The sequence below is a fragment of the Heterocephalus glaber genome, unplaced genomic scaffold, assembly GCF_053883595.1.
Source record: "Heterocephalus glaber isolate CG9 unplaced genomic scaffold, H.glaber_assembly_v1.0 deba00000594, whole genome shotgun sequence".
Lineage (NCBI taxonomy): Eukaryota > Metazoa > Chordata > Mammalia > Rodentia > Bathyergidae > Heterocephalus > Heterocephalus glaber.
In genome coordinates this window covers 20835340-20859853 of record NW_028258151.1, presented here as the reverse complement: position 1 = coordinate 20859853, position 24514 = coordinate 20835340, and the positions used below count along the sequence as shown (strand labels likewise).

The following is a 24514-nucleotide window of genomic DNA, read 5'->3' as shown; positions in this document are numbered from 1 at the left end:
GGTGGGGAGTTGATGGGAGAACAGGTGCCCAGGAATCCAGAGAAACGTCCTCCACAATGAGGCCCATTCTGCCCCCTTTAAACAAAGAATCTTTACAGATGCTTACATGAAGACTTAAGTTTCTTTTATTGTCACTTTGACATGCACCAAACATAAAACCAGTCATAAACTTGTGCTTGTAGCTCATATCCAAGCATGAAGCCTAAAACAAATTTAGAAATTAACCACCAAGAAAAGTATAAATCTAGCAGAGAACAGATGATTCCAAGAGTTGTTCTGTCCAGTGTGGTATGAGGTGTAATTAAAAAAAATACACTAAAGGTTTAAATTTTTAAAATTTTTATTACAGTATATGACACATTGCCATTAATCCCCTCCAATGTACTCTCCCTCACTTCAAACACACTTATCATTCTTGCTACTTTCTGAAGCAGTTCTGAAAGTTCTCTTTCATGAGTGTCTTTAGTTAAGCTATCTTGGCTGCCTCATTGTTCTAAATGTTCTAAATGTTTACCTTTTATGATCATTTGACTTTAGGGAAGAGTCAGAAATCACACAGTGCTATATACAGTGAATAAGGTTGATGGGGACAGAAATTTTTCTTTGACAGAAATTGCCATAAACATTTGATTGATGAGAGGTGATCAAAACACATGACAAATGTTTAAATTTAAAATTTTATTACAATAAAAGACATACTGCCATTAATCTCCCTTAAAAATAACCCCTGTCACTTTGAAAACACCCACTGCTCTTGGCAATGTGTCTCATATTGTATTTTTTAAAAAATTTAAACTTTCAATTTATCTTTCTATCACCCCTTGTAGCTACTGACCACCCAGGGATATTTAAATGTAAATTACAATGGTACATAATTCAAACTTCAGTTCTTTGGTGGCCACATTTCTAGTGTCCCTTTCTTGTGCCAAGCGTTACCCTGATACAGATCGTGCCCATCACTGCAGAAAGTTCCAGCACATGCTGTGACAGGTGATGTTCTGCTAGGTGGACTGACCTGGGTGAAGATTGCATTTCTGGAGCTGGTCTCTCGTGGTCTCCAGCTGGGCTCTGCTGTTGAAGCAGCCCTTTCATTCATCCTCCAGTGTTTCTTGGAGGGAAGATGTAGGAAACCTTTACTATTGGTGTATCAGCATTGGTGACAGCATTCCCTGATCACCTGGGGAGAAAGCACTCCTCAGTCTCTGGCACCTTCAGGAAGATGCCATCCCACCTCTGGATCCTGGGAAGCTGGTGCAACCGCGAAATGCACAGCATTTGGGAGTTCTCCTGCAGTGGCTGGAGGGTTAGACACTTATTGCTGCTCTGGGGATGCTCTGGTTGCATCAGTGAACTTTCCAAAAGCAGACACTCTGAACAGCGACCAGAGACTCCCCCTTTCCATGGGACAAGGGATTGGCTGCCTAGAATGGCATTGTAAACCTTCAGGCCCATGCCCTGCTCTGGCTTCACATTCACCCAAATTCCTTCCTGGGAGAGCAATATAACAAAGCATGCTATTTTTGCAAGGTTTGTCAACTCCTCCAGGGAGCCTCCTCTGAACGTCTGAGGCGTCAGAAGAAGAGAGGGAGAGCTCCTCCTTGGGAGGCATTCCTGGCTGCGTTTCTAGGCCACCGCTATACGGTGCTTCTTCAGGCGCCGTCCTGCAGTCAGGCCCCAGGGCCCGGAGCCCTACGCAGCTCCGGGACACATCCCGCAAGCACCACAGTGCACCCTGGCCCCGAGATCTCGGTGGCATCAAAGTCCCAAACCGCTAAGGGAATGTGGCCTGGGAGGCACCCCTTGCCGGGGCATCCCTGTCTGGGTGCCCATGGCGGGAGGCGAGGCCGGAGGGAGGGGGCGCAGGAGACTGAGGGGCGAGACCAGATGGAGGCGGGGCCTGGGCCGCCTATAAATTGCGCGGCGCAGGGCGCGCGCGCAGAGTGAGCGCGCATTAGCAGCGAAGACTCTAGTGAACCCAGGCAGACCTCGCATCCACACGTCGCCTGTGCCCTTCCCGCCGCACCCCAGCCTCCCGGCCCTGAGGACTCCCGGCCCACCCGCCAGGCATCCGGCCCACCCGGCCCCGCGTCCCCGGCCCGCCCGCCGCTCAGGATCGGCCCGTGCCCCACAGCCTCGAGCCGCCATGGGGGTGGAGGGCTGCACCAAGTGCATCAAGTACTTGCTCTTCGTCTTCAATTTCGTCTTCTGGGTGAGCGGCGGGCGGGCGGGGGGGTGGGGGGGGTGTTAGCGCGCGGTGGGGGGGGGGGGCAGCTCCGCACCTCGGGCAGGCTTCGCGCTAGGCCCGGCGGAGCGGCCGCCGCACCGCGGCGAAGTTGTAAGGCCACCTGTGGGCTCCGGGCGCGGGGCGAGGGTCCGGGGCCACCGCGCTGCTGGACAGCCGGGTGGGGCAGCGAGCCGGGGGTCGGCCCTCTGCCAGTTGCGGCCCAGCCCTGCAGTCAGGCCAGACCCCGGCACTCCAGAGCCTCCGGCCTTTCTCCGCTTCGTGCTGGTCACTGGTGCGGCCGGAGCCGCGTACCCCGGACCCCTCTCTGCGGAGGGCTCAGGCAGTCTTCCTGGCTGCTGTTTCGGGGACCACCCAGCTTCCCGGGCACTGAGGGGGCTATGGGCGGGGCTCCCAGCGCCCCGCCCCCATGAGCTCATCGGGGCCACAACCCCTGGCTGAGCGGCCGGGAGGTGGGGGCCGCTCACACTCTGCTCAAGCCTTGAAAACCCTCCTACCTACTTTTACCCCAGCCCCACTCAACCTACAGTCTGCTGTCGCCACTCTGGGGACCTTCCCAGGAGTCAGGCTCGGGCAGGACCCGATGGCCCGTGTGCACCAGGCCCCAGTTGTTGAGGCCGATCTCACTCTTCACCCACATAGGTTCCAGCCCCAGCCTGGTCCCTTGTTGTGAGTTGACACAGGCGGAGGGTGACCCTACAGACCCGGGGGTGGGTCTCTCTGCAGCATGGGTCTGGTTCCTGTGTCTGGACTGGGTTCTCCACTTTGGAAGCAGGTGTCTGCCCACACCTATGTGTCATGTGTGTGTCGGGGCAGGTGTAGGAGTGTCTGTGCGGAGAAGTACTTTCTTCCAATAGAGTTTTCTGTGCTGGGAAGTGACTATACGGAGTGTGCCCTTTGTTTCCCTTTCCTGTGCTGCTGGAATTGGGAGGGGTGGAGGCTATTCCCAGCCCTCAGGGATGGTTGTCACTGGTTTTGAACTGTGACTGCCACCCTTCACAGGTTCTCCCCTGCTGCTGCTCCTCCATCCCTGAAGAGATAGAGCTGAGTCCAGGTGGTGTGTCTCTCTCAGGCTGAGGCAGAGAGAGTAAACTTTTAAAGCAGTGTGGGACTGGGAACATCTGTTTTCCATCTGGCCACCAAGGATCCCAGGGTAGATCTAGGGGCAGTGAGGTGTTTGGGGTATGGTGCAGAGATTGGATTGAACTCAACTAGGAGCAGAATGAGGGACAGCACATCACATTCTTCCAAGCTGGGAGGGCTGTGTGGCCTGCTGAGGGAGGGCAGTGTTGGGATCCCAGTGACCATGAAGAACAGTGAGGCCGATGGTTTGGGCCTCTCCTGCCTAGTGTGGCCCTGGGTGTCCATCAGTGTCCACCTACTTTGACCCAGCAAGTAGGATGTAAATGTACACCCAGGGTGTGCCTCTGCTGGTCCTCTAGCTAGGATGTGGAGTGAGGACTCAACGGGGAGCTGAAGGTAGCCAGGTACACACTGCCCCCAGTTCCCCGCCTTTCCCTGCAGTCTCTCCAGGGACCTGGGTCTGGGTGAGTCTGTTTGTTTCCCAGGCAGCTGAGTTGGAGGCCCATCACATCCCCAGAGGGGCTCTTTATTGAGCTCTAGGGAACATTTCCAAGCCTCTCCCTATCTCTCCCAGGGTCCAGCCCAGCTCAGAGCTGAGAACTTCGTCCTGAGAACTGCATCTGTTCAGTCTCAGACCCTCACACCCATGCTGGGCCAGCAGGGCCAGGGATACAAAGCTAAGCCAGAGGATGCTGGCCGACACAATCCTTCAGAAGAATCTCTGCTCCCCCTACCCTCCCCAGCATCACAGGGCTTGTTCTATGACTAAGAACTCCATGGTGCCATGGAGTTGGAGTCCCACCCCACTGCTCTACTTCTAGACCACTTTAGAAGAAGGGGTTATGAGCATATTAGCTAATGCACCCAATTGCAGAGCGAGAGGTTTGGCACAGGGTAGGCTCAGGAAAAGGTTGCTGGGTATGATGTCCACCCAGGGATCTCAGCCAGGGATAGCTGAGCTATCATGTAGGAAGTGCCTGGGGAGGGGGCTATGGGTGCCCTTTGGCCTGGACCTGGGATGGTACTAGGGGCTCAGGCTGGAAGTGAGAACAGGTTGACAATGGTTGTTTGGGCAACTTTTTATAAGTTCCATTTTAGAGAAGAAAAAGGTTTTCTTGTGGGAGGAAGTGTTCCAGGCAGCCTACCTAGCCTGCTTCTCCAAGGGAGAAACTCTGTGACACCTGCCTATATTCACATGTGTACTTCCACTTACTGTCTCTCTTCCCCTGAGTTGAGACCCAGAGTCCCAGGCAGTGTTACACACTCTGTGCAGCCTAACCAGAGCCATCTTGGGGGCCAGCAGGGTCCTGAGCTCTCTGGGTGATGAACATTAGGCGTGACGTGGAACAGGCAGATACCTTTACCAAGATGCTTCACCAAGTAGCATGGGCTTTGTGCCCCTTGGGATAGGTCCAGGGACTCCTGGAGGAGAGGGCAAGTACCTGAGACTCTTGCTGCTAGGAAGAGGCCTTGAGAAAAGGATCTTCTGTTCCTGCTTGCTTTGCACCAGCCTGGGTCCTGGGGCAGGCGACTGGCCTGTGGGAGCCTTGGCTTCCTTATCTACAAAATGGGTGTGACAATGGTCTTCTCCACAGACTGGCCCAGGAGAGGTACCAACAGTCCCTTCTGGGAGAATGGCCACGTCTCCTGCCCAGGACTGGCTAGCTCTCCAACCTGATGTGGCCAGTGGCAATGCAGACAGGCCCCCTTGAAGGAGGGGGGATTGCTAACTGGCACTTAATCCCCCCTTCCTGACAGCACATGACTGTCTGTCACTTAGCAGGACTGTTGCCTTCCTTCCTGGATAGGGGCTACAATCCCAGCAGGCTGGGGGGAAGGGGAACTTCCTGTGTGCCTGGTTTCACTGCTTGGGCAAGTGGACTTCTCCTGGTGCCCCCAGGCTGTCTGGTTGCCTGTCTTGCCCAGCTCTGGGGACACAACCCAGCCTGACCAACCGGTGGGCCAGGCTGACCTAGAAGAGGAAGTCTGTGGTTTGTCCCTGGGCAGGCTGGCCCCTGTGAGGTATCTGAGCAGTGAGGTCACAGAGTTGGAGCAAGGAGGCAGGGCCCCTCTGGCTAGCTCTGCTCTAATGCCCACACCTTGCCACTTCTCCAGGAGAGCCTCTAGTCCATTCTTTCAGTGGCCTACTGGGCTTTCTTCCCCCTACCTACTGTCCCAGCTCAGTTCAGCCTCCAGAAACTGAATTTACCCCTAATCCTTAGCTCGAGTAACTACTTTTAGGTGCAGAATGGAAAGCTAATCCTGTCTTTCTCCCAACCCTTATTTCAGCATCTGAAAACCCGCCAGGGGGAGGAGATTCTATCATACAGTCAATGAAGCTAAGACCAGGTGCCCTTGGAGAGAGCAGCTGGCACAGGCCTGGTATTTTGAGGGGTAGAAGAGGGGTTGGGGAGAAGCCTGGGTGGCAGTCACTCTGGCCCTGATGCCTGGGACCCAGCAAGTGCCCCTGAGTGCTGAAGGGCCTTCTAGCACTGGAGGTGCCCACCCTGTTTCCAGTACTCCTACTTATAGAACCAGGCTTACTAGAGCTGGCCCTCAGCAGTCCAGTCGGGTGTGCTGTGACCAGTTGTAGGGTATCTTCAGGAGCCCCTGGACTTCTGTGACACCTGGCTTCTTCACTTACACACTTTGGGCTTCTGGATCCAGCCTAAATTGCTCTACCTGGTGGGCTGCAGAGCAGTTGCTAAGTTACTTGAAACCACTTGGAGTTCCTTCAGGGGATCCCCCAGTTGTGGGGAAAGGCACCTCATACCAGGGGGCCGTGGCCAGCTGATAGTTGGAATTCATTCCTGGGGTCATGGATGTTCTATGTGCAGGACCACAGAAAGGGTGCTAAACATCAGGTCCGATGAAGGCTGAAGGGCTGGGGATGCAGGAGGTGCACTAGGGCTGGAATGCCTAGAGTTTTGTAGTCTGAAGTACCTTGAGTTAGTGGTGAGGGTGCTCCAGGAAGGCAGCTGTAAGAGCTGAGGTGTGGGGTGCAGATGCTGCAGAGGCTGGAGGCAGGGAGCCAGCCAAGTTGGTCGGAGCCCGGGTTCAGCACCCCTGCTGTCTTTGAAGATGTGTCCCTTCTAGAGTTTGGAGAGTTGGTGTTTCCCTCCTTGTCCTTGTCCCAGTTACTGAGATGACATCACTGCTGAGAAGGCCTGGGCAGCAGGGCTGAGTGATGGCCTGGCTCTCCTGTGCTTCCTGTGGGGCATCTCACCCTAACAATTCCCTGGTGCTCCATGTGGGCCTGGGTCACCAGCAGTTTCTCAGGGTGGGCTTGCAGCACCCTGTGCCTGTTACCCGTGCCATTATCTGTGTTTGGGATTCAGGTTGGCTCTGCACTGGCCTGACAGGGAGCTCCTGGTGGGGCTGCGAGGTACCCAGCATAGCAGGGGTACAGGAATGAGGATCCTAGGCCGCCCACCCTCCTGGGGCTGCAGTCCCGAGGCTCAGAGGTTTCAGCCATGAATTCTGTAGTGGGCCCCTGGAGGCTTTGAGAGGCAGCGGTGTGGGAGGCATAGCCCCCCTCACCCCCAGGGTCCCAGAGAGCTCGCCCTCTCACAGCCCTGCTCCCCGCTCCCCATCTCAGAAGCACAGTGGACCTTGCCTGCAGGGAGCAGTTTCTCCCTGTGTGCCCAAGGAGATGATAACAGATCACTCAAAATAGCACTCTGCCATGCTGGGCTGTTATCAGACTCGGGGTGACAGGGAGACAGAGCTTCCTAAGCAACCACGTGAGGAAATGGTTAGGCAAGGCTGGGACCACAACCTATCCCTCAACGTCTGGTTCCACAGCTCTTAGGGTTGTGTCAGTTGCATGTCCTTCCCCTGGAGCAGGTGGCCACGCCCAGATAGGAGCAGGTGTGGGTGGCCTCTTGGGTGCTGCTGGCAACAACACCTGATCTGCCCTGGGGCCTCTCTACCCTTCTTGAGGCCCCAACTCTCATCGCCCTTCCCTGATGGGTACCGAGCCCACCTAGACCTCTTTGTCTGAAGTACACAGCTCTGGGGGTCCTGGCCACACTGCAGCCCCCTGTGCCCATCTCTGACAGATCACTGTGGCCCACTAGGTCTGTAAACCCCTCCTCCCAGGACCATGTAGGAAGACTGACTTCCCAGAGGAGGGCAGACGTGAAATGGATGAGCAGGGTACCTCCTCGCTTCCCTGCCTGAGAGCGGTGGCCGGCCCCAAGTCTGGCCCTGGGGTGCCTCAGCCCACTCCCTACATCCTGAGACAGTAGGCATCCTCCACTGCCTGTGCTTATGTCCTGGCCCCTCACATTCCCCAGCCAACCAGCAGGCCCCAGGGGCTAGGTCCCTGCCTTGACACCTATTTTTAGAGGCTGAGACAGCAGCTTCCTGAGCTCAGGGGCCCTGTGAATAGAGCTGCTGTTTCCTGACCGAGGTGAGGATTCCTGTTCTTCCCTCCATGTTTCCTTCCTGCCTGAGCCTCCTCAGGTGGTTCTACTCCTTGAGACCATCCTGGCTGTCCACTTCCCAGGAAAACCTGAAAGAGTTCCTATGTCCTCCAGGGAGGACTCTGCCCCCTGTCCAGAGGCATCAAAGGTCTGGGCTACAGATGAATGCCTGGCTGCTACTCAGAGGGGCAGGCTGAGAGTCCTTGTTATCTACTGGAGGATCTTTTGGGGGAAAGGGGTGCTGGGGATGGAAGGCAAGCACCCTAACCCCTTGTTATCTCTAGGAATGTGTTGGTAGCATTTCAGGGGACCACTTAGGCCAGCCAGATGAGGTGACTAGGACCTTGCCTCTTTGTGGGGTGGGGTAGGGTGGGGTGTGCTGAAATGGGAAAGCCCCGCCAAAAGCCCCTGCTCCCATCCAGGGTCTGGCTGAGGGTGTGCTGCTGGCTGGTGTGGAGTGGAGGACTGTCCCAAGCCTGCTCCCTTTCAGCTGCTTCTGGGAAACAGCAGACAAGCTGGGCAGGGACCCAGCATACTTGGCAGCTCCCCTCACCCCCCTTAGAGTAGAGCCTGTTATTTATTAATTCCCAGGAAGGAAGAAGCAGCAGAATCCTTTATAGAGTTAGGAATACTCTTTTCTGTTCCCTTGCGTGGAGCCCTCTAGGAACCCAGACACACACTACCCGAGCCTTTTCCTCTATCCCCTCAGCCTTGAGCAGGAATATCTTAGGACAAGGTAGTGCCTTAGGGCATGGGAGTATCTTAGGATGTAGGAGCAGGTGGCCAGAGCTGCTTTCTACAGGAGAGCTTTGAACAGAGAGGTGTCTGGTGAGCCCAAGTGTATGGTTCTGTCTGGAAAGAGAGGGATGAAGAAATCCCAGATTCTGGTCTCTGTAAGACATAACAGTGATCATAATATCCCTGCTCTCAAGAGCTGGATATGGCATCCTGTGTAACAGCCTGTGTATGTTAGCTTCTATACCTTTATTTCCTCATTTTACAAAGGAGGATACTGGAAACATGGAGGCTGAGATTGGCCTGAGGTGGACCAGCTCAAACAGAACCCAGCATTCAGGGGCTTGGCCACCTTTGGCCTTGGTGCCTGGGCCTCTATCCAGCACCGTCACTTTCATTTTCCCCAGATACTGGGCTGACTCTTTGTTTAATTGGCACACATGTTCCCTAGTGATTGCAATCCCTGACTTTGGTTTACACTAGAACTTCGGGTCTGTGGACAGGACTCCAGTGTGTCCAGACATTTGAAGCTGGCTACCAGGGACTCTAGCTGCTACATGGGAAGACACTGCACCAGCATAGCAGCTGGGCCCCTTTCCCCTTTCCAGTCAGTCTCCAGAGACTAGGGGTGTGAGGTTTTTACACAGCTTTATTTAGAAGTTATTAACCTACAGTGTGCAAGCACACACGCAAGCCCATACCCACACACACATTCAAAGTGTACAGCATAGTAAGTTTTGACACATTTATACTCCTGTCCTGTGGGCCCTTGGTAATCCCTCCTGCCCCTCTTCTCCAGGACTGCTGGGGTGTCTCAGTTCTTACTCACATTTTTCCAGCAGTCACATAAATGGAGGCAGAAGGTGTGAGCTTTTCTTTTCCCAGCATGATTGGTTAGGGGTGTGTCTGTGCAGCTGTGGGTATCCCTGCTTTTTCACTGAAGCAGATTCCATCACAGGATAGACCCCCAGGCCCATTCAGTCACACACCAGCAGATATACAGACTCTTCAGATTTTTAGAAACAAAGGCACTGGAAACACTGGTCCATGAGTCTTGCATGGGCCTATATTTATTTCTCTTGGGTGAATACTTGGGGTGGATCCCTAGGGTACAGAGGAGGTATAGGGTTAATCCAAGTAATAGCTGTACCACACTTCATCAGAACTTGCTTGTTCCCAGGGGTCACCCGCCATCTCCCACTCTCCTGCCTCCCCCGCATTGTCCTGGGCCCTCCCTGCCCTCTCAAGGCTGTGACAGGTACAGAAGGTGGTGAGCTGCCTTGGGAGGCAAGTCCTCTCAGGTTCAGCCAGTGGAGTGGCAGGTTGGGGTCTGGCTGTGGCTCTTGTGCAGTGGTCTGGATGGAGGGCAGCCCTCTCTCCAGTGCTTAGGTGCTCTCTGTATTCTAGGTGGGGTGCCTTTTTGTCTTTTGTGCATGTTTTAAAACTTGGGTACCTGGCTTTCCTACCATTGAGCTTTGGGAGCTCCTTGTATATTTGGCCACGAGTCCTTTATTAGACATGTGCCAGTTCCAGCCTGTGGCTGAAGAGCAGGTTTCTTTCAGGCATTTGGCTCCTTGGAAACCTCTAGCCCTGCTATCTTGGTCTCTGATAGGTACACTTTCAGGGATGGAGGCATTTGTAGGTGGCCTTAGAGGCATATCTCTTCCCCACTGCCTCAATTTCCTCACTGTTGTCATGGGTCCAACTTAAGGCCCCACCCTGTGGGTCTGGGCAAGAGTTGGAAGGACGGAGATCTGGCAGCCAACCCAGTGGCAGGTGATCCTTATCATCCCTCTCCCACCAAAAAAGACCTCTGGTTGCCCTCAGGGGCTTGTTGGGTAGGCAGTGCCTTTGGGACAGTGAGGTAGGTAACCCCTGTCCCAACTCTCAGCTCCCTCACCTCCCCCCTCTCCACCCCATTGCTTTTCTGACTGAAGGTTTCAAGCCCTCTATATTTTTAGATCAGGCTCTCCCCTGCCCTGTAGCCCAGGCCAGACCCCTGTTATCGCTGGGCAGGAAAACTGGGGTTCAGGGGATCATCTGGAGAAAGCTTTTCCATGCCACACTAGAGTCTGAACAGAAAGCCTTCTTCCCAGAGCAGAAAGTGGCTACTGTGCCTGAAGTTCACCATTACTGGGCTTTGGGGTGGATTAAGCATTGCCCTCCCACAGGTTTCTGTGAGGAAAGCATTGCTGCGAGAGGGTGCTGTGCCCAGCTTCACCCATGGAAAGCTGCATAGAGAGGATGAGGGCAATCCCTGCCCGGCCAGGGTCAGTGTGATAGAGCAGCCCTTGAGCCAACACTGGCATGCTCAGCTTTTTCACAGGTGGGGACACTGAGGCACAAGAAGGTGGCAACCTGCCAGTTGCTCCTGCATGGCTTCCATGGCTGTGTCAGGGTTTGCACCTAGCTCTCTGTGACCACTGAGGAAGTGACAGGGAGGGCTCCCCCTGTCTGCCACCCCTCCGGCCTGGAACATCTTTCAGAGCAACCTCTGGACTAGTTTCCGAGCAAAATACATGACGTTTTCACAGCCACAGAGGAAACCAGAGTTACCAGGGCAACTCAGCCTGTCACCTCTTCTGGTCGAGCCACAGATGGTAGCCAGCTGAAGAGGAGCTCAACACAGCTCCCTGGGGCCGCCCACCAGCTCTTACTCTTCTGCCTCCCCCGAACTGTCCGAGGCCCTCCCTACCCTCTTGAGGGTGTGACAGGCATAGAAGCACAGAGAACTGTCTGTTCCTACAGGATTCTGGAAGCCTGGGGACCCTGGCAACACTGGGGCCTTGTCATAAGAGGGGCACACTCGGGCTCCCTCCTGCCAGGCATTTCTGATTCAGCCAGCAGGTGCACTGTGAGCCCTCACTGGCTATAACACATGCCCTGTTTGCTCAACAGGGAAGCACGTCAGTCCAGGACCTAGTGGGGAAGTAGGGCCCATCCCTCCCCAGAGTAGAGTGTAAAAACACAGTGGTGAGCTTTTTGTAAACAGGGTTCAGCTTACAGAAGAGGGGCTGAGAAACTACAGCTCAGGCCCAAGGGAGGGGTAGAGGGAGAGCAAGCCCTGGCCTCCTGGCTCTGGAGGAAAGTACCTTGGCCCTGGCTTGGAGGGTGAGGTAAGGTGGCTTGGAAACCTGCAGCTCCTCCTCCACCCAACTTCTGTGGAGACCTAAGCCAGCCTGCCTGGGGAATCCCCAGGCCTGCTTGGGGCTTTCCTGGGAACAGTTACACACTCTCTTAAGCACATCTCCTTCCCCTAGGGCCCTGCTTCCCAGCCAGGACCACTGCAGCAGGAACTGGGCCGCCAGGTGCTTTACTCAGGCCCATGTTTCAGTTCTCCTTTCTATTTGACCAGCAACTCTGCACCCTCTATGGGGTGAGCTGCCACCCCCTATTTACATAGGAGGATGAGGCCAGGAAACAAAGAGGTGACCTTCTTTGTGCCAGGCCTTCCCACCAAGCTCCAGAAAGATTGTCCTCTGTGGGCATTCCTGGTTGGAGGGGCATCATTGCCCCTGGTACTCACTGGCTTGGTGTCTCCCTCAGAGACTGTGTTGAACTATTTCCCCATGCTGCTTCCTTCAGGAACCCCACAGGGCCTGGTCTTCAGTGAGAGCATGTGCAGAGAAGCCTGACAAGATGCAGGGAAGCCAGGCAAGGCAATCCTTTTGTGGGACACCTCCCTGGGAAGTCCCTGCCCATGAGTAGCCACAGCTGGTATATTGGGATGGTGCTGGGCAGATCTTTGTGTCCTCCCAGGGAAGCAGGATAAAGACCTGACCACCTGCCCCTCAACTACCTGGGATGCTGTACTCCTCCTCACCCCTATCAGGGACCTAGAGTCAGTGACCTCAGCTTTGGGAGGTTCTATGGAGCTATATGTCACACCTGGGGAGGGACAGATGAACAGCAGAAGGATCTGAAGGGGACTGAGTCTCCTATTCCTGTTATTCTGAGACCCCCCCCTGCCCTGCTGAAGAGTACCTAAAAGCATCAGCTGAGAGGTTCTAGGTTGGAGGAAGGCAGAGGTAGCCAGGTCTCAGGGTTTCCAGTCACTCCTGGATGGCATGTTTCTGTAAAGTGCCCTACATGGTGCCAGGTACCAGGAATGGCAAAGGATAAGCCCATGCACCACCACCACCAGTGGAATGACCCCCAGCCTGGTGGACAGGGGCCAGGGTGAGGGACATTAGGAATGGGCCAGGCCTTGCCTCAAGGACAGACCCACCTGACTAGAGATGGTCACCTGTATGCAGGATTACAAGTTGATGTGAGTCTCTCTGTCTGACCCTGGACCTTGCATGCCAGCCCAAGCAGGATCCCTTCTATCCCTGGATGCCTGTGGCAGCCCAGGCCACCCACTATGAATCTCTCTTCCATGAGTACTGCAGGCATCTGCCCTCAGCATTTCCCTTCCCAGGGCCACAGTGGCAGGGATTTCCTCACAGGCCACCATAGGCCATGCCCTGAAGCTCCCTGGATGCCATAAGCCCCACAAGGGCCCCAGCAGCATCAGATCTCCACCCTTTCTCCTGGCAGCAAAAACTTGGAGTTCTCATTCTGGGGTTCCCAGCATGCACCCCTGGCAGTCACTAAAGGACCTCACCCCTTGGAGGAGGGCCCAGTTTCCCTGGGTGCCCAGGTCCTGCTGTGGCCTCTGTCCAGATTTAGCAAATAAAAACACAGCACATCTAGTCAATCTGGAACTGGAGAACAATGAAAGTCGTTTGTATAGTTATGAACCATTCAGTATTTGGGATACACTTAGACTAAAGAAGTAAATCTGAGCTGCCCTGCATCTGACCTGGCAATCTACCCTGGGATTGCATCCCAGAGTGGCTGGCAGGGGCCCCTGGCCTCTAGAGGATGGCACTGACAAACCAGCTGTGGTCCCAACTAAGGGTCCATCCCTCCTGACTAGAGCTGCCTGCTCAGGATGTTCAGCACAGTGGGGTCCCTACACACCGAACCATGTTGTGGGCTACTCATGACACTGTCCCTACTCTTTCCCCAGCTGGCTGGAGGAGTGATCCTGGGCGTGGCCCTGTGGCTGCGCCATGACCCACAGACCACCAGCCTCCTCTACTTGGAGCTCGGAAACAAGCCGGCACCTAATACCTTCTATGTGGGTGAGTGACACGTGGGCAGGGTCTGGTCAACAGGTCAAGGCAGGCAGCTGCAGACAGAAAATAAAAACAGGCGGTCAGGAAGGGCTTCCAAGGGGAGGTAGGGCCTCGTAGTTTGGCCAGGAGGCAGCTAGCCAGCAAGAGATTCTTGGAGCTGGAGGGTTGGGCTGCAGATGGGCCTGTAGCTAGTAGGAAACCCACCAGATCACTTCAGGCTAGGCCTAAACAGGAGGGCAGTGGCCAGGCAGGGCTGAAGGGGTGGTGCACCATGCTTATTATAACTAGGCTTTTCTGGGGAGGCTCCCAGGCAGGGTGGGGCTGGATGCTGGACCTGCACTGGAGCAGCTGGAGGCTGGGGCTGGGGAGGGCATTGTGACTCAGCTGCCTCCCCCACATAGCCCTCCGTACCTTGCTGCCTTATTAGGCTGCCTGTGAGAAAGGGTGGAGCCCCAGAGTGAGGATGACCAGAAGGAGGCCCACTGAAGGAGCCAGCTCTCCACCTTGTCCTGGGGGAGGGCAGAGTGCCCTTGGAGCTCTGAAGTGTGAGTGAGACGTTCCTACCCTTTAAAGGCAGAGCTTCTGAGTTAGGGCTATAGCTGGGGCCTAGTGAGGGTCCTCCCCTCCCAAGTGGAGCCTGAAAGGGGTCTGCTCCCATACCAACTTGGAAGATAGGCATGGCTTCTGAGTAGAGCTCCTGATAGGCCACACACTCCTACCCCAGTCATCCCAGTGGGTGATCCAAGGAGTGCCATTCCTTCCTCTCTGTTTGTCTCCCCACAGGCAGAATGGACTGGGCTGGGTCCAGACAGCATGCCCAGGGATGGCCTCTGTCCCTCCCTAGAGACAGGAGCCCATGGCTGACTGTTTCTGGGCCCAGCTGTTCCCAGGGAGGGTCACTTGCCAACTGTGGGGCCCTACTCCGTCTTGGTGCTCTGGTACCCTCACAGGAGGAGAAGGGAGAGCCCTCGGACCCTGTGTTCCAGCTAGGTGCTCTAGCCAGGGCCCAACCTGTTAGCTTTGTTAGCTTTGCCCCACATTCCAGAGTGTGGAGGGCCTAGCCAGTATCTTCCAAATCCTCCAAGCCCCTGAGGAGGCCTGGAATCCTCTGTCTGGCCTCTTCTTTTTTGAGACAAGGTCTCGCTATACAGTTCAGGCTGGCCTTGAACTCACATGTAGCCCAGGCTGGCCTCCAACTGATGGCAATCCTTTTGCTTCAGCTTCCCAAGTGCTAGAATTACAGATGTGGGTCACCACGCCTGGCTTGTTCCTCTTTCCAAGATAATCAGGAGTATTTGGGGTCCAGAGAGGTCTCCCAGCAAACATGGCTTTGCCCTTCAGTACAGGCAGGTGCATCCTTGGCCATCAGAGTAGGCAGTCTCTTTGCATGTTACTCATCCTCCTGTCCACGGTGGGAGAGGGTTACTCCCACCCTGCCCCTTCTGTGCCATGTGGTCTTGCAGGGGTGGAGATACAGTGGCCCTGGGGCAGGGCACTCTCTCAAGACATGGCAGCTATGCTTGTAGGTGGAGCAGTCCCTGTGTGGGTCCATGTCTGCTTGGCATGGCTGGACAGGAGTGGAAGGCTTAGCTTGCTTCAGGTGGGGCCAGCGGAAGCGGGTGAGCTGAGTGCAGAAAACAGGCAAGGCAGGGCCTGTGTGAAGGGCCACAGCTCCTTCCCACCTTTGGCCCTTAGCAAGATGGACACCAAGGGGATCCTAAGGCTCCCACTAGTCGGTGGTGCCACAAGAGAGGGTTTGCCAGGTGGGCCTCATGATGCCAGGGCAGAGTGGCATTGGAAGCAGGTCTTTGACCAGCATGTTCTCACTGTTCTTTGCTCTGCAAACACTTTCCCATCTCTCCTTGGCTATGGCCTCCTGGGTGTGGGAACAGGCCCAGGCACTGGACTGCTTGCAGGCTGGGTGCTGAATGGTAGCTCCTGCTACCCCCTGGCCTAGGGTTTTTGCCTGTGCCCCATGGATGGGGCCACTCAGATCCTTCCCAAGTCTCTGCCCTTCCCAAATCAGACCCCTGGCATCCTTGATGCCTCTGGGCTGGGCCCTGCTGGAAGCAGAAGTAGGACTTCACAAAGGCGCTTTGTACACTGCTGGGAAGATGGAGAGTTGGCTGGCTCCCTCAGCACCCTGGAAAATGCCAAAGGGCTCCAGGCTGTGCTGGGGCAAGGCTGCTTCCAAGTGGCTGTGATCACCCCAGGACTGAAGCCGCTTGGGTCTCCTACCCTTATGGGACCCTCCATGGCCGAGAAAGGCAATCCCCACCCCTCCCTTGAACATGACCTAGTGACACAGTGGGTGGATGCCTCGCCTTATCTTAAGGTTGGAGTTTGGGAGCCTGAAGACCCAAAACCCAGTTTGGTCCCCAAGAGAGGAGCCACCTGTGAAGTGGAAAGTCTCCTCTAGGCCAGGTGTTCAGTGCTGGCTGAGGCCAGGCCCCAGATGTAGTCCATTTCTAAGCCAAGCAGTACATCCTGGCTCCTAGCTCCTTCCCTCCTGAGCTAGTCAGGCAGGGGACAATGGGCCTGGCTCTGTGCAAAGAGGCTTGGGTTGCCCTGCAGTGTTGCTGTGGTGGCCAGGGGATGGGTCAAGTCTGCTGAAGGATGAGGAGCTGGGAGGGCCCTGCAGAGACACTGTGGCCTTTCCCAAGGGAAAAGGGGGGGGGGTTGTGGGCAGTGAGATACTGCACATGTTGATCCTTGGTGCCCCTACTCTTTGGTGGCCCTGCCTCCAGGAATGCACTGCCCATCCAGTGGATGTGGGCAGATGAGAAGGGTTGCCTGGCCCCTGCACAATCTCAAGCTGTCCTGCCATTCTGTCATGAATCTGGCCACCTCATGTACCAGACTCTGGCCTAAGGGCCTCCTCATCCAGCACAACCACATAGAGCACCCCACATCAAATGCCAGTGTCCCTAAGGCCAGGGATAGGTGGGGTGGGGCTGCTGTGTGGCCACTATGAAACTCCTTCACCTCATTCCCCTTCACATGTCAATACTGGGGTTCCTTGCACAGCCCCCCACTACCGACATCTGAGTCCACCATACAGCTCCTGGTGTGTTACTTGACACACTAAAATGATGTAGTTCCTCTCAGCTCCTCACATGAGTCCTGAGGGATTTGGGAGCAGACACAGGTGGTGGGTGCTGAGCCCCACTGTGGAAGATCTCTGTGAAGCATGGTCAACAATGTTATCTGGGTACTTAAATGTCATCCGACCCTCCCCTGAGCATAGTTGTCCCCTCCCATGCCATGGAAGAGGACACTGAGGCACAGACAGGGCTTAAGCGGCCAGGTTGAGCGAGCTAGTAGTGGGTGCCAGTGCCTCAGTCCCTAATGTCTTGGGCACAGTGTGTATGTGCCACTCACCTGGGCCCTTCACCTCCACAGGCATCTACATCCTCATTGCTGTGGGGGCTGTGATGATGTTCGTCGGCTTTCTTGGCTGTTATGGGGCCATACAGGAGTCCCAGTGTCTGCTGGGGACGGTAAGGTTGGGAAGTCAGTGGGTTCTGGGCTGGCGCTGGGAAGTAGGATCTAGCAGGCAAAGAAAGTGGCCAGAGTGGGCATTGGGGTAGACCCAAGGGCTTCAGTTCAGCCCAGCAGGCCTTGGATGTGGCACTTGAGCCTCCCCAGCCTGGATCAGGGGTCACTGGGAAGCCTTAACATTGTCCCAGAATTTTGACTTTCTGGTTTTCCTGCTGGGGTCTTAAATCCCATTATGGTTAATCTCCATCATGTCTAGTTCCTAAGGCTGTTACAAAAAGGGTTTTTTTCTTTCTTTAAAAAAAGCCATAAATCTGGGGGCTGGGGACTTAGCTCAGTGGTTCCGCCTCCTGCTGTGCAAGCGCAAGGACCCGAGTTCGATCCCCGGTACCAAAAAAAAAAAAAAAAAAGGCCATAAATGTCACAGGGATCGAATCTGACTCTGAGGGCAACATCAGGTGTCCCTGGGCACATCAACTGCCAGCAGGAAGCTGAGGCCCAGTTGTGCTGTCCAGGGCCTGGTCAGTTTGGGTGGGGGTAGCTGTGCCAATGTCTGTCTAGGGCGGTGGTGCCAAATCTATGTCATGCCTGCTGCAGCAGGTTCTTTGTATCATTGAAAACTCTGAAAGGTTTGCCATCATTGCCCTAGGGGCTGCAGCCACCTGGGCTTGTCACCTGAGAACACCCCACACACACCCTGCCCCATCCTCCCCACTCCAGCTGGCCATCCTGCAGAGGCAGGCAACGTGGGGAGGATCAACATACCAGCATCTTGCTGCAGGGGCTGCATCTCAGGCTCTGTCCTCCATTTCTCCACTTGGCTTATTCCTGATGGGGATGTGGGTTGGCAGGTATTGCCAACTTCTTCCTACACTCCCGTTGGTCCCACGGGCCTGTCCTTTGTAGAGGGCAGCCCCATGCTGGCCTGGGCCCTGCCAATACCCTACCCTCTTTTTCCCTGCTCCCAGTTCTTCACTTGCCTCGTGATCCTCTTTGCCTGTGAGGTGGCCGCTGGCATCTGGGGCTTCGTCAACAAGGACCAGGTGAGCCCACCGGGTGCACTGCCCAGGTTTATGGTCATGGGTCACCTTAGCCCATAGTTTTCGGGGGCTCTTTGGACTCTTCTTGGGGTCTGCCTGGAAGATAAATCTCAGCTTTATGGAGGAGTTGGCATTGGAGCTGAGCACATGGGCGGTGCTCAGAGTGCAGGGCTCTGCCCTTGGGATGGTCCTGCTGTGCGTGACTTTGCCTCTCCCACAGATTGCCAAGGATGTGAAGCAGTTCTATGACCAGGCTCTGCAGCAGGCTGTGGTGGACGATGACGCCAACAATGCCAAGGCTGTGGTGAAGACTTTCCATGAGACGGTGTGGCTGGCTGGGCTGGAGCGGCAGGGATGGGCTGCAGGACCTGGGTGGGAGTGTGTGCCTTCTTGGAGGAGTCCTGCCTTAGCCCAGACCTCAGGATCTGGCTGGGGCGTCTCCTCTGTGACCAGATCCTCTTGGACCTGGCCAGTGGGCGATGTCTGAGCAGTGAATCTGACTGAGGAGGAAGGCTGGTCCGGGTGCATGTTGGGATAGTGGTGTGATGGAAATCCCTATCCCTGGCCTTTTCTCCTCCATTTCCTGGTGAGATGACCACAGTGCTCTTGATCTCTACAGCTCAACTGCTGTGGCTCCAACACATTGACTGCGCTGTCCACTTCCGTGCTGAAGAACAACCTTTGTCCCTCAGACACCACCGTCATAAATGCCTTATGGAAGGTGCATAGCAGTGGGTGGGGCAGAAGCAGGGTCTCTACACACTGGAGTCCTGGGTTCTGAGTGGTCCACACAGGGCCCCCTGTGGGGCAAGTCAAATGGAACTAAGGCCCATATCAGGCCTGCTCTGCTGGAAAGGCTGGGTGGGGTTTGCGTGCAAGGCCCAGAGGAAGGTAGAAGCTTCATAGGTGGGCCTCATGAGCAGATCTGGAAGACTCATAGCTCCACTCATATTTGTGAGGACACAGGGTCCTGACCTCCTGGAGGCTGGTGTGTTACAGCACCTGTAGAAATCACCCTCCATGAACATCTATCATACCAGTTACTAGGGCACCAGTGATACCAATAATCATGACCTCAAGATAGAAAGGGCTCCAGGCAGTAGATCCCGTGTTGTATTTTAATCAGTGGAAGGTAAATCCTGGGCAGAGGTCTGGCCACTGCATCACTTCTCCTCAGGCGGGAAGGGGTGATGGCTGTGAGTCCTCTCTGTGCTTTGAGATTGAGGCCAGCCCCTGACCACCCATTGCCCACCCCTGCAGGATGACTGCCATAAGAAGATCGACGAACTCTTCTCTGGGAAGCTGTACCTCATTGGCATTGCAGCCATAGTGGTTGCTGTCATCATGGTGAGTGGAGTAGAACGGGGCCTCAGCTCAGCCACTCTGCCCCTCTCTTGCTTCTGGTGCTGACCAGACTTCTCCTTCCACAGATCTTTGAGATGATCCTGAGCATGGTGCTGTGCTGTGGTATTCGGAACAGCTCTGTGTACTGAGGCCCTGCAGTTCCAGCTTCTGGGATCCCTGCAGTGCCCTCAGAGTGACCCGGAGGCTGCTGCAGGCGTTGCTGCCTGTGTATATAATGTTTCCGGTATTACTCTGCTACACTTAGCCTTTTTACTTCTGAGGTTTTGTTTTCATTCTGAACTTGCCTATTACTTTTAGGGGCTGGCATCACTGGTAGATGGCGTGTGTGGGGGTGGAGCTGCTCCAGGCTTTGGGCCCTTTGGTATCTCCCAGAGACCACTTGCCTGGATGCTCAGCATGGCCAAGTTGGGGGGGCCATCTGCCCACCCCCTGGCCCATTCTGTGGGCTGCATGGCTCACCTTTTTTAATCTTTTTTCTTCTCCTGCCCACATTTTAAGAGCTGGGTCTGTGAGCACTCTTATGCCTTCAATGCACCTGTCCTTTCTAACATGTCACCTTCAACTGTAATTACATCTTGAAACAGACATTTAATAAAGAAGGAAAATCAGGCATGCTAACAAGACTGTGGGGCCCCTTCCTGTGCCAGAGCATCCAAGACCCAAGGGGCAGCTGAAGGGAGCCTGGCATGGGTATGACTCAGCTCTGGACTTTTCAGGCCCAGGGTGAACCAGCTCAAGAGGGGCTGGCCACAGTGGGCAGGACTGGACCCTCAGGAAATTCTCCATGTGGTGGGTGCCCCTTTATAGGCTCTGTGATGCCTGCACCAGCTTTGACCTCAGTCTTACCTCAACTCGTGGGTGTGCTTGTCCAGAGGGGCAGGAGGGGGCAGCCAGGGAATTTGGTACAGGATGTGCTGGGGGTGGTACTGCAAGACATGCCCCCCCCTCCCAAGGGACACACAGTGAAGAATGGATGCACTGCTCCCTCTGGAGCATTTCAAAGTTCTTTCCCTGCTTGTCTAGGTGCCTGTAAATGTTCCTGGGTGGCTGGGTGGCTGAGGCCATATCTCAAAGAGCTGCCAGGGAAGAAACTTACCTGCTACTGGGGAGCCTACCCAGTCCACCAAAGTGAGGCTCCGAGGTGAAGTGATCTCCTCAGCAACCCCTGCCCCTACCACCTTTTCCTTCTCATCTCTTAACAATCATTGGCTCTGTCTACACTCTTTGTCCCCTACCCAGGGTCTCAGCAGCCCTCCTCCTGTCTGGTTGACTTGTTTGGTTGTATTTTTTGTTTTTTTCCAGTGCCAGGGATTGAACCCAGGGCCTCCCTCATGCTAGGCAAGTGCTCTGCCACTGAACTCCATCTTCCCCTCCCCTCCTCCATCTGGGCTGGGTCTGTTAATCGCCCAAGGAGCCTTCTCTCCATTTCCCACGGTACTCCAAGGCCCCAGGGACTTCTGGCCAAGGCTGTTGCCTCGTGGCCTGGGTGTCACCTTCATATTGGGCTTCTGGAAGCAAGACCATGCATTCCTGGCAAGGTTGTGAGAAAGGAGGAGTAAGATATGCCAAAGTCATACAGAAGATCAGGAGGCTGAGGGAGCCTGCTTCCCTTTTGTCTCAAAGCAGGGAAAAAAACAGGTCCTTGAATCATGATCCCCCCAGGGAATGCCAAGATGACAGCCCCTAGGGTTGGGAGGCCTCACTCCAGCTTTTCAGGGTTAGATTTGCAATCCAGCAGCAGAGGAGAACTAAGGCACCCTGGGCAGAGAAGGGACAATGCAGCCTAGTGGTCAAGGGCATAAGGCCTGTAGAGCTCACTTTTAGGGGGTAGCTGACCCACCACCTGCCACAAACAGGCTGGGCCAGTACCCTTGGGAAAGAGCCTCGGGGCTCCAAAACCTGGACCGAGGCCCAGCAGGTCCCCTGGCGTGAGGAGCCGAGACAGGCGTCTCCAAGTCCACCCAAGGTCTCTAGCCAAGTCAGCCCGACCCCCAAAGGAAGATGGACGGAGGGCGTTAGGGGTGGACAGTTCCAGCCAGAATTGGAAGCGCCTCTGAAAAGGTTCTAGGTCGCCGTGCGCGATGACGCACTTCCTGTCTGAGGCAATCGCTATTCTCACAGCTTCCGGCAGGCGGCGCTGGAGCCGCTGCAGGCCGATAGCCCTAGAGCATTATGGGACCTGCAGGACTGGCTCCGCCCCTTCCTCTCCGTGGTTAAGGTCGTGCTGGTTTCCTGGGCGGCCTCAGACACCAGAAGTGGAAGCAGTTGGCGGTGCGGGCGCATGCGGACTGACGGCACGTCTGGGCCTACTTGCGGGCGGCGATCCGGCACTCAGCGGGAGTTATAGTTCTTCGGACACGGAAGCCGAGGCACAAGGGCGGCATAGGACTCAGCTTCCCAGAGGGCCGTGCGTGTGTGGGCGGGGAGCGCGGCCCAAGTGTTTTTGGTTCCGGAACCCGCGGCCACCAGGGTCCCGGCCGCCGGGAGTGGAGCCCAGGAGGGGTTAGCTCAGGCGTTAAAGACAAGGGCCCTGGAGCCGGCAGCGCTGGCCGCACCCCGCAGCCTCAGCCTGGCGGCCTGGGCAAGTCCCCTGCTACCTCTAAACAGGCGCAGGGGTGCCATTCCCCTCCGTCACGAGCGCCCCGCACCGGGAGGCTGCGTGTCTGGCCTGGGGTGCCCGGCATTTGTACGGTACCAATCGCGCAGCACCGTACGTTAGGTACTAACTGCAGCGAGCCCCACGTAGGCCACGTCCTATGCCTATTTGGAGGCCATTGTCGGCATCAAATAAGGTAGGGGTCGAAAGCACCTGCTCTCGTGCCTGGCCCGTGTTGGTGTTGGGGCTTCTCTCGTGGCCCTATTTGCAGTTTGCTCTAATGGTTGATTCTCTCCTGCCAGGTCCCACCTATCAAGCAGCTCCCCACCTGGGCCTGAGAAAACACCTTACCCCAGAGGATCTTCGTCAGGGCTCCTAGGCCCAACTAGCCAGGTTCCACTGTGCACCAGAGGCACACAGCAGACCAGGTGAGAGGAGGGCCTTCGTGGCCAGGGCCTTTGCTTTTGTAGCACAGTTCTTGATGCTGCTGTGCCCAGGCCTGGTGGATCTGCAAGACAGACCTGTTCTATACACTTTTCTCTTCGCAGACAAACTACTGGTGTGGTGTGGCCTGGGGAAACATGGCTGAGGCGGGAGCCGGTGAGCCTTCCCCAGATTCGGAGGCTGAGCAAGTGACAGAGTGTGACACCCTGCCTTCTGACTCCATCTCTCTTAGTGACTCAGACTCAGATCTCAGCTGGCCAGGTGATGCTGAGGTGGAATCACTGTCTCCAGAGGTACTGCGTGGGGAAGCCCCAGAGCTGGAAGAACCCTCTTCTCGCCCCATAGGCACTCCCACCACAGCAGTGCAGCCATTCCACCTCCGAGGCATGAGCTCTACCTTCTCCCAGCGAAGCCACAGCATTTTTGACTGTCTGGAAGGGGCAGCCAGGCAGGTGCCGCCCCCTACAGCTCAAACCAGCATGAGTGACAATGGTGACTTCAAGCGGCCCCTGGTGCCCTCAAGCCACCCTCCAGTAGGAGGCCTAGGCAGGGCCCATAGGAGCCCTGACCCCCAAAGGGGGCCCCCTGTCCCTGACTATGTGGCACACCCTGAGCGCTGGACCAAATACAGCCTGGAGGATGTGACAGAGGCCAGCGACCAGAGCAATCAGGCTGCTGCCCTGGCCTTCCTGGGCTCCCAGAGCCCTGCCGTTCCCACTGACTACACACCTTCCTTCAACCAGGACCCTTCCAGCTGTGGTAAAAGACGAGTAGTCTTTACCAAGCCAGCCCGGGCCAGTGAGACCAGACCTGAGAGGAAGAGGGTCTTGACGAGAGGGGACTCAGGGAGCGAGGGCCCTGTAGAGCTGACCCACTTAGCAGGGTCCGGAAGCCCAGAGCGTGAGGAATGGAGCAGCCCCCAGGGGTTGCATGAGGTGGTGATGCCTTCAGGGGCTGCCCGCATTGGCTCCTCACCAGGCCCCCCAGGGGCAGAGACAGTTGGCTTCCATGTCAGCAAGAAGCGAAGCAGAGAGCACTTCCGGAACAGGGACAGCAGCCCCGAGGTTCTGGGGTCTGAGAAGGAACACCCAGCCTGACTACCCCACCAGGCTGCAGGCAGGGGTAGTCAGAATCACTGTCACTGGGTTGGCAGGGGGACCATCCTCTTTGGAAGAAAGCCAGTGGGCTACCTGTAGGAGGCATCAGCTCTGGGCATCCATCTCTAGAGCAGGGTCCTTACCTGGACCTGGAGGAGGGTTGGGGGTAGGCAGGGACACCAGAAGCCCTGGTTCTCTGATGTCCATGGGGGCAGCCGGGGCGGGGAGGGGGGGAAGAATAAATATTTCGGATCTTTCTCCAGTTCTATGTCTGTCTGGGCCCTACACACCCAAGATCTTCAATAGCAGCCTTCTGCAGCTAGGGTACTTTGGCTTTTCTCTGTGGTCTTTCTCTGCCACCTCATCCCTACATTTGACCCTCAGCAGTCTAGCGTGGGACTGCTTTGAGGGTTGTCACCTGCATCTGTCACTGGCAGATTCTACCCAGAAGACTGAGGGGGCTGCAAAAGGTAGACGCCCTCCAGGAGTGTTACTCATAGCCCAGCATCTGAGATGCTTGGCCCCTGGCACGCCTGGGTGGGCAGAGTCCACCTATGCTTGTACAGACTGCAAGATGGGAGAATGTGTCGGGACATACAAGAAGGCTGGAGTGTGAGCCAGCAACCACAGGGAGCCTAGGTGGGTGCCTTCTTGGTGTCCTGCCCAGGCTGTATGAAGATGGACACGTGACAAGTGTTCAGAATTGTGTTGCCTGAAATCACGATCCCTCTGCAGGGTACTGCTGGTGCCATGGGCCTAGCCCTACCAAAGATGGGCTCTAGGGAACAAGAGTGGTCCTTGGGCTGCAGGGAAGGCAGGCAGGGGTGGGCACATCTCCATCATGATTGGGCCTAGGGACTTGGT

At 55.8% G+C, this 24514-nt stretch overlaps 2 protein-coding genes and 1 long non-coding RNA gene across 6 annotated transcripts; 2 read left to right on the top strand and 1 right to left on the bottom strand.

Moving 5' to 3' along the window:
* Positions 1 to 322: 322 nt before the first annotated feature.
* Positions 323 to 2933, bottom strand: LOC110350646 (uncharacterized). The gene is made up of 2 exons (XR_002397337.2): positions 2280 to 2933; positions 323 to 1177 (listed from the first exon to the last, which is right to left on the bottom strand). It is a non-coding gene; the product is annotated as an uncharacterized LOC110350646 (long non-coding RNA).
* Positions 1938 to 20134, top strand: Cd81 (CD81 molecule). Its single transcript, XM_013074899.3, has 8 exons — positions 1938 to 2209; positions 13502 to 13616; positions 17013 to 17110; positions 18077 to 18151; positions 18369 to 18473; positions 18768 to 18869; positions 19409 to 19495; positions 19579 to 20134. Exons 1-8 carry the CDS (start codon positions 2144 to 2146, stop codon positions 19639 to 19641), a joined length of 711 nt encoding a protein of 236 aa, XP_012930353.2. The 5' UTR covers positions 1938 to 2143; the 3' UTR covers positions 19642 to 20134.
* A 197-nt stretch (positions 20135 to 20331) lies between these two features.
* On the top strand, positions 20332 to 23907 carry Tssc4 (tumor suppressing subtransferable candidate 4). 4 transcript variants are annotated; one of them, XM_087205500.1, is made up of 3 exons: positions 20332 to 21807; positions 22412 to 22537; positions 22658 to 23907. In XM_087205500.1, the coding sequence occupies exon 3, from the start codon at positions 22691 to 22693 to the stop codon at positions 23648 to 23650; it is 960 nt and encodes a 319-aa protein (XP_087061626.1). In that variant the 5' UTR covers positions 20332 to 21807; positions 22412 to 22537; positions 22658 to 22690; the 3' UTR covers positions 23651 to 23907. The 4 variants fall into 4 exon arrangements, with proteins under 4 accessions (XP_087061626.1, XP_021120080.2, XP_021120079.2 ...); XM_021264421.2 differs by having other exon boundaries at positions 20332 to 21920; XM_021264420.2 differs by having other exon boundaries at positions 20332 to 22305.
* The last annotated feature ends 607 nt before the right edge of the window (positions 23908 to 24514 follow it).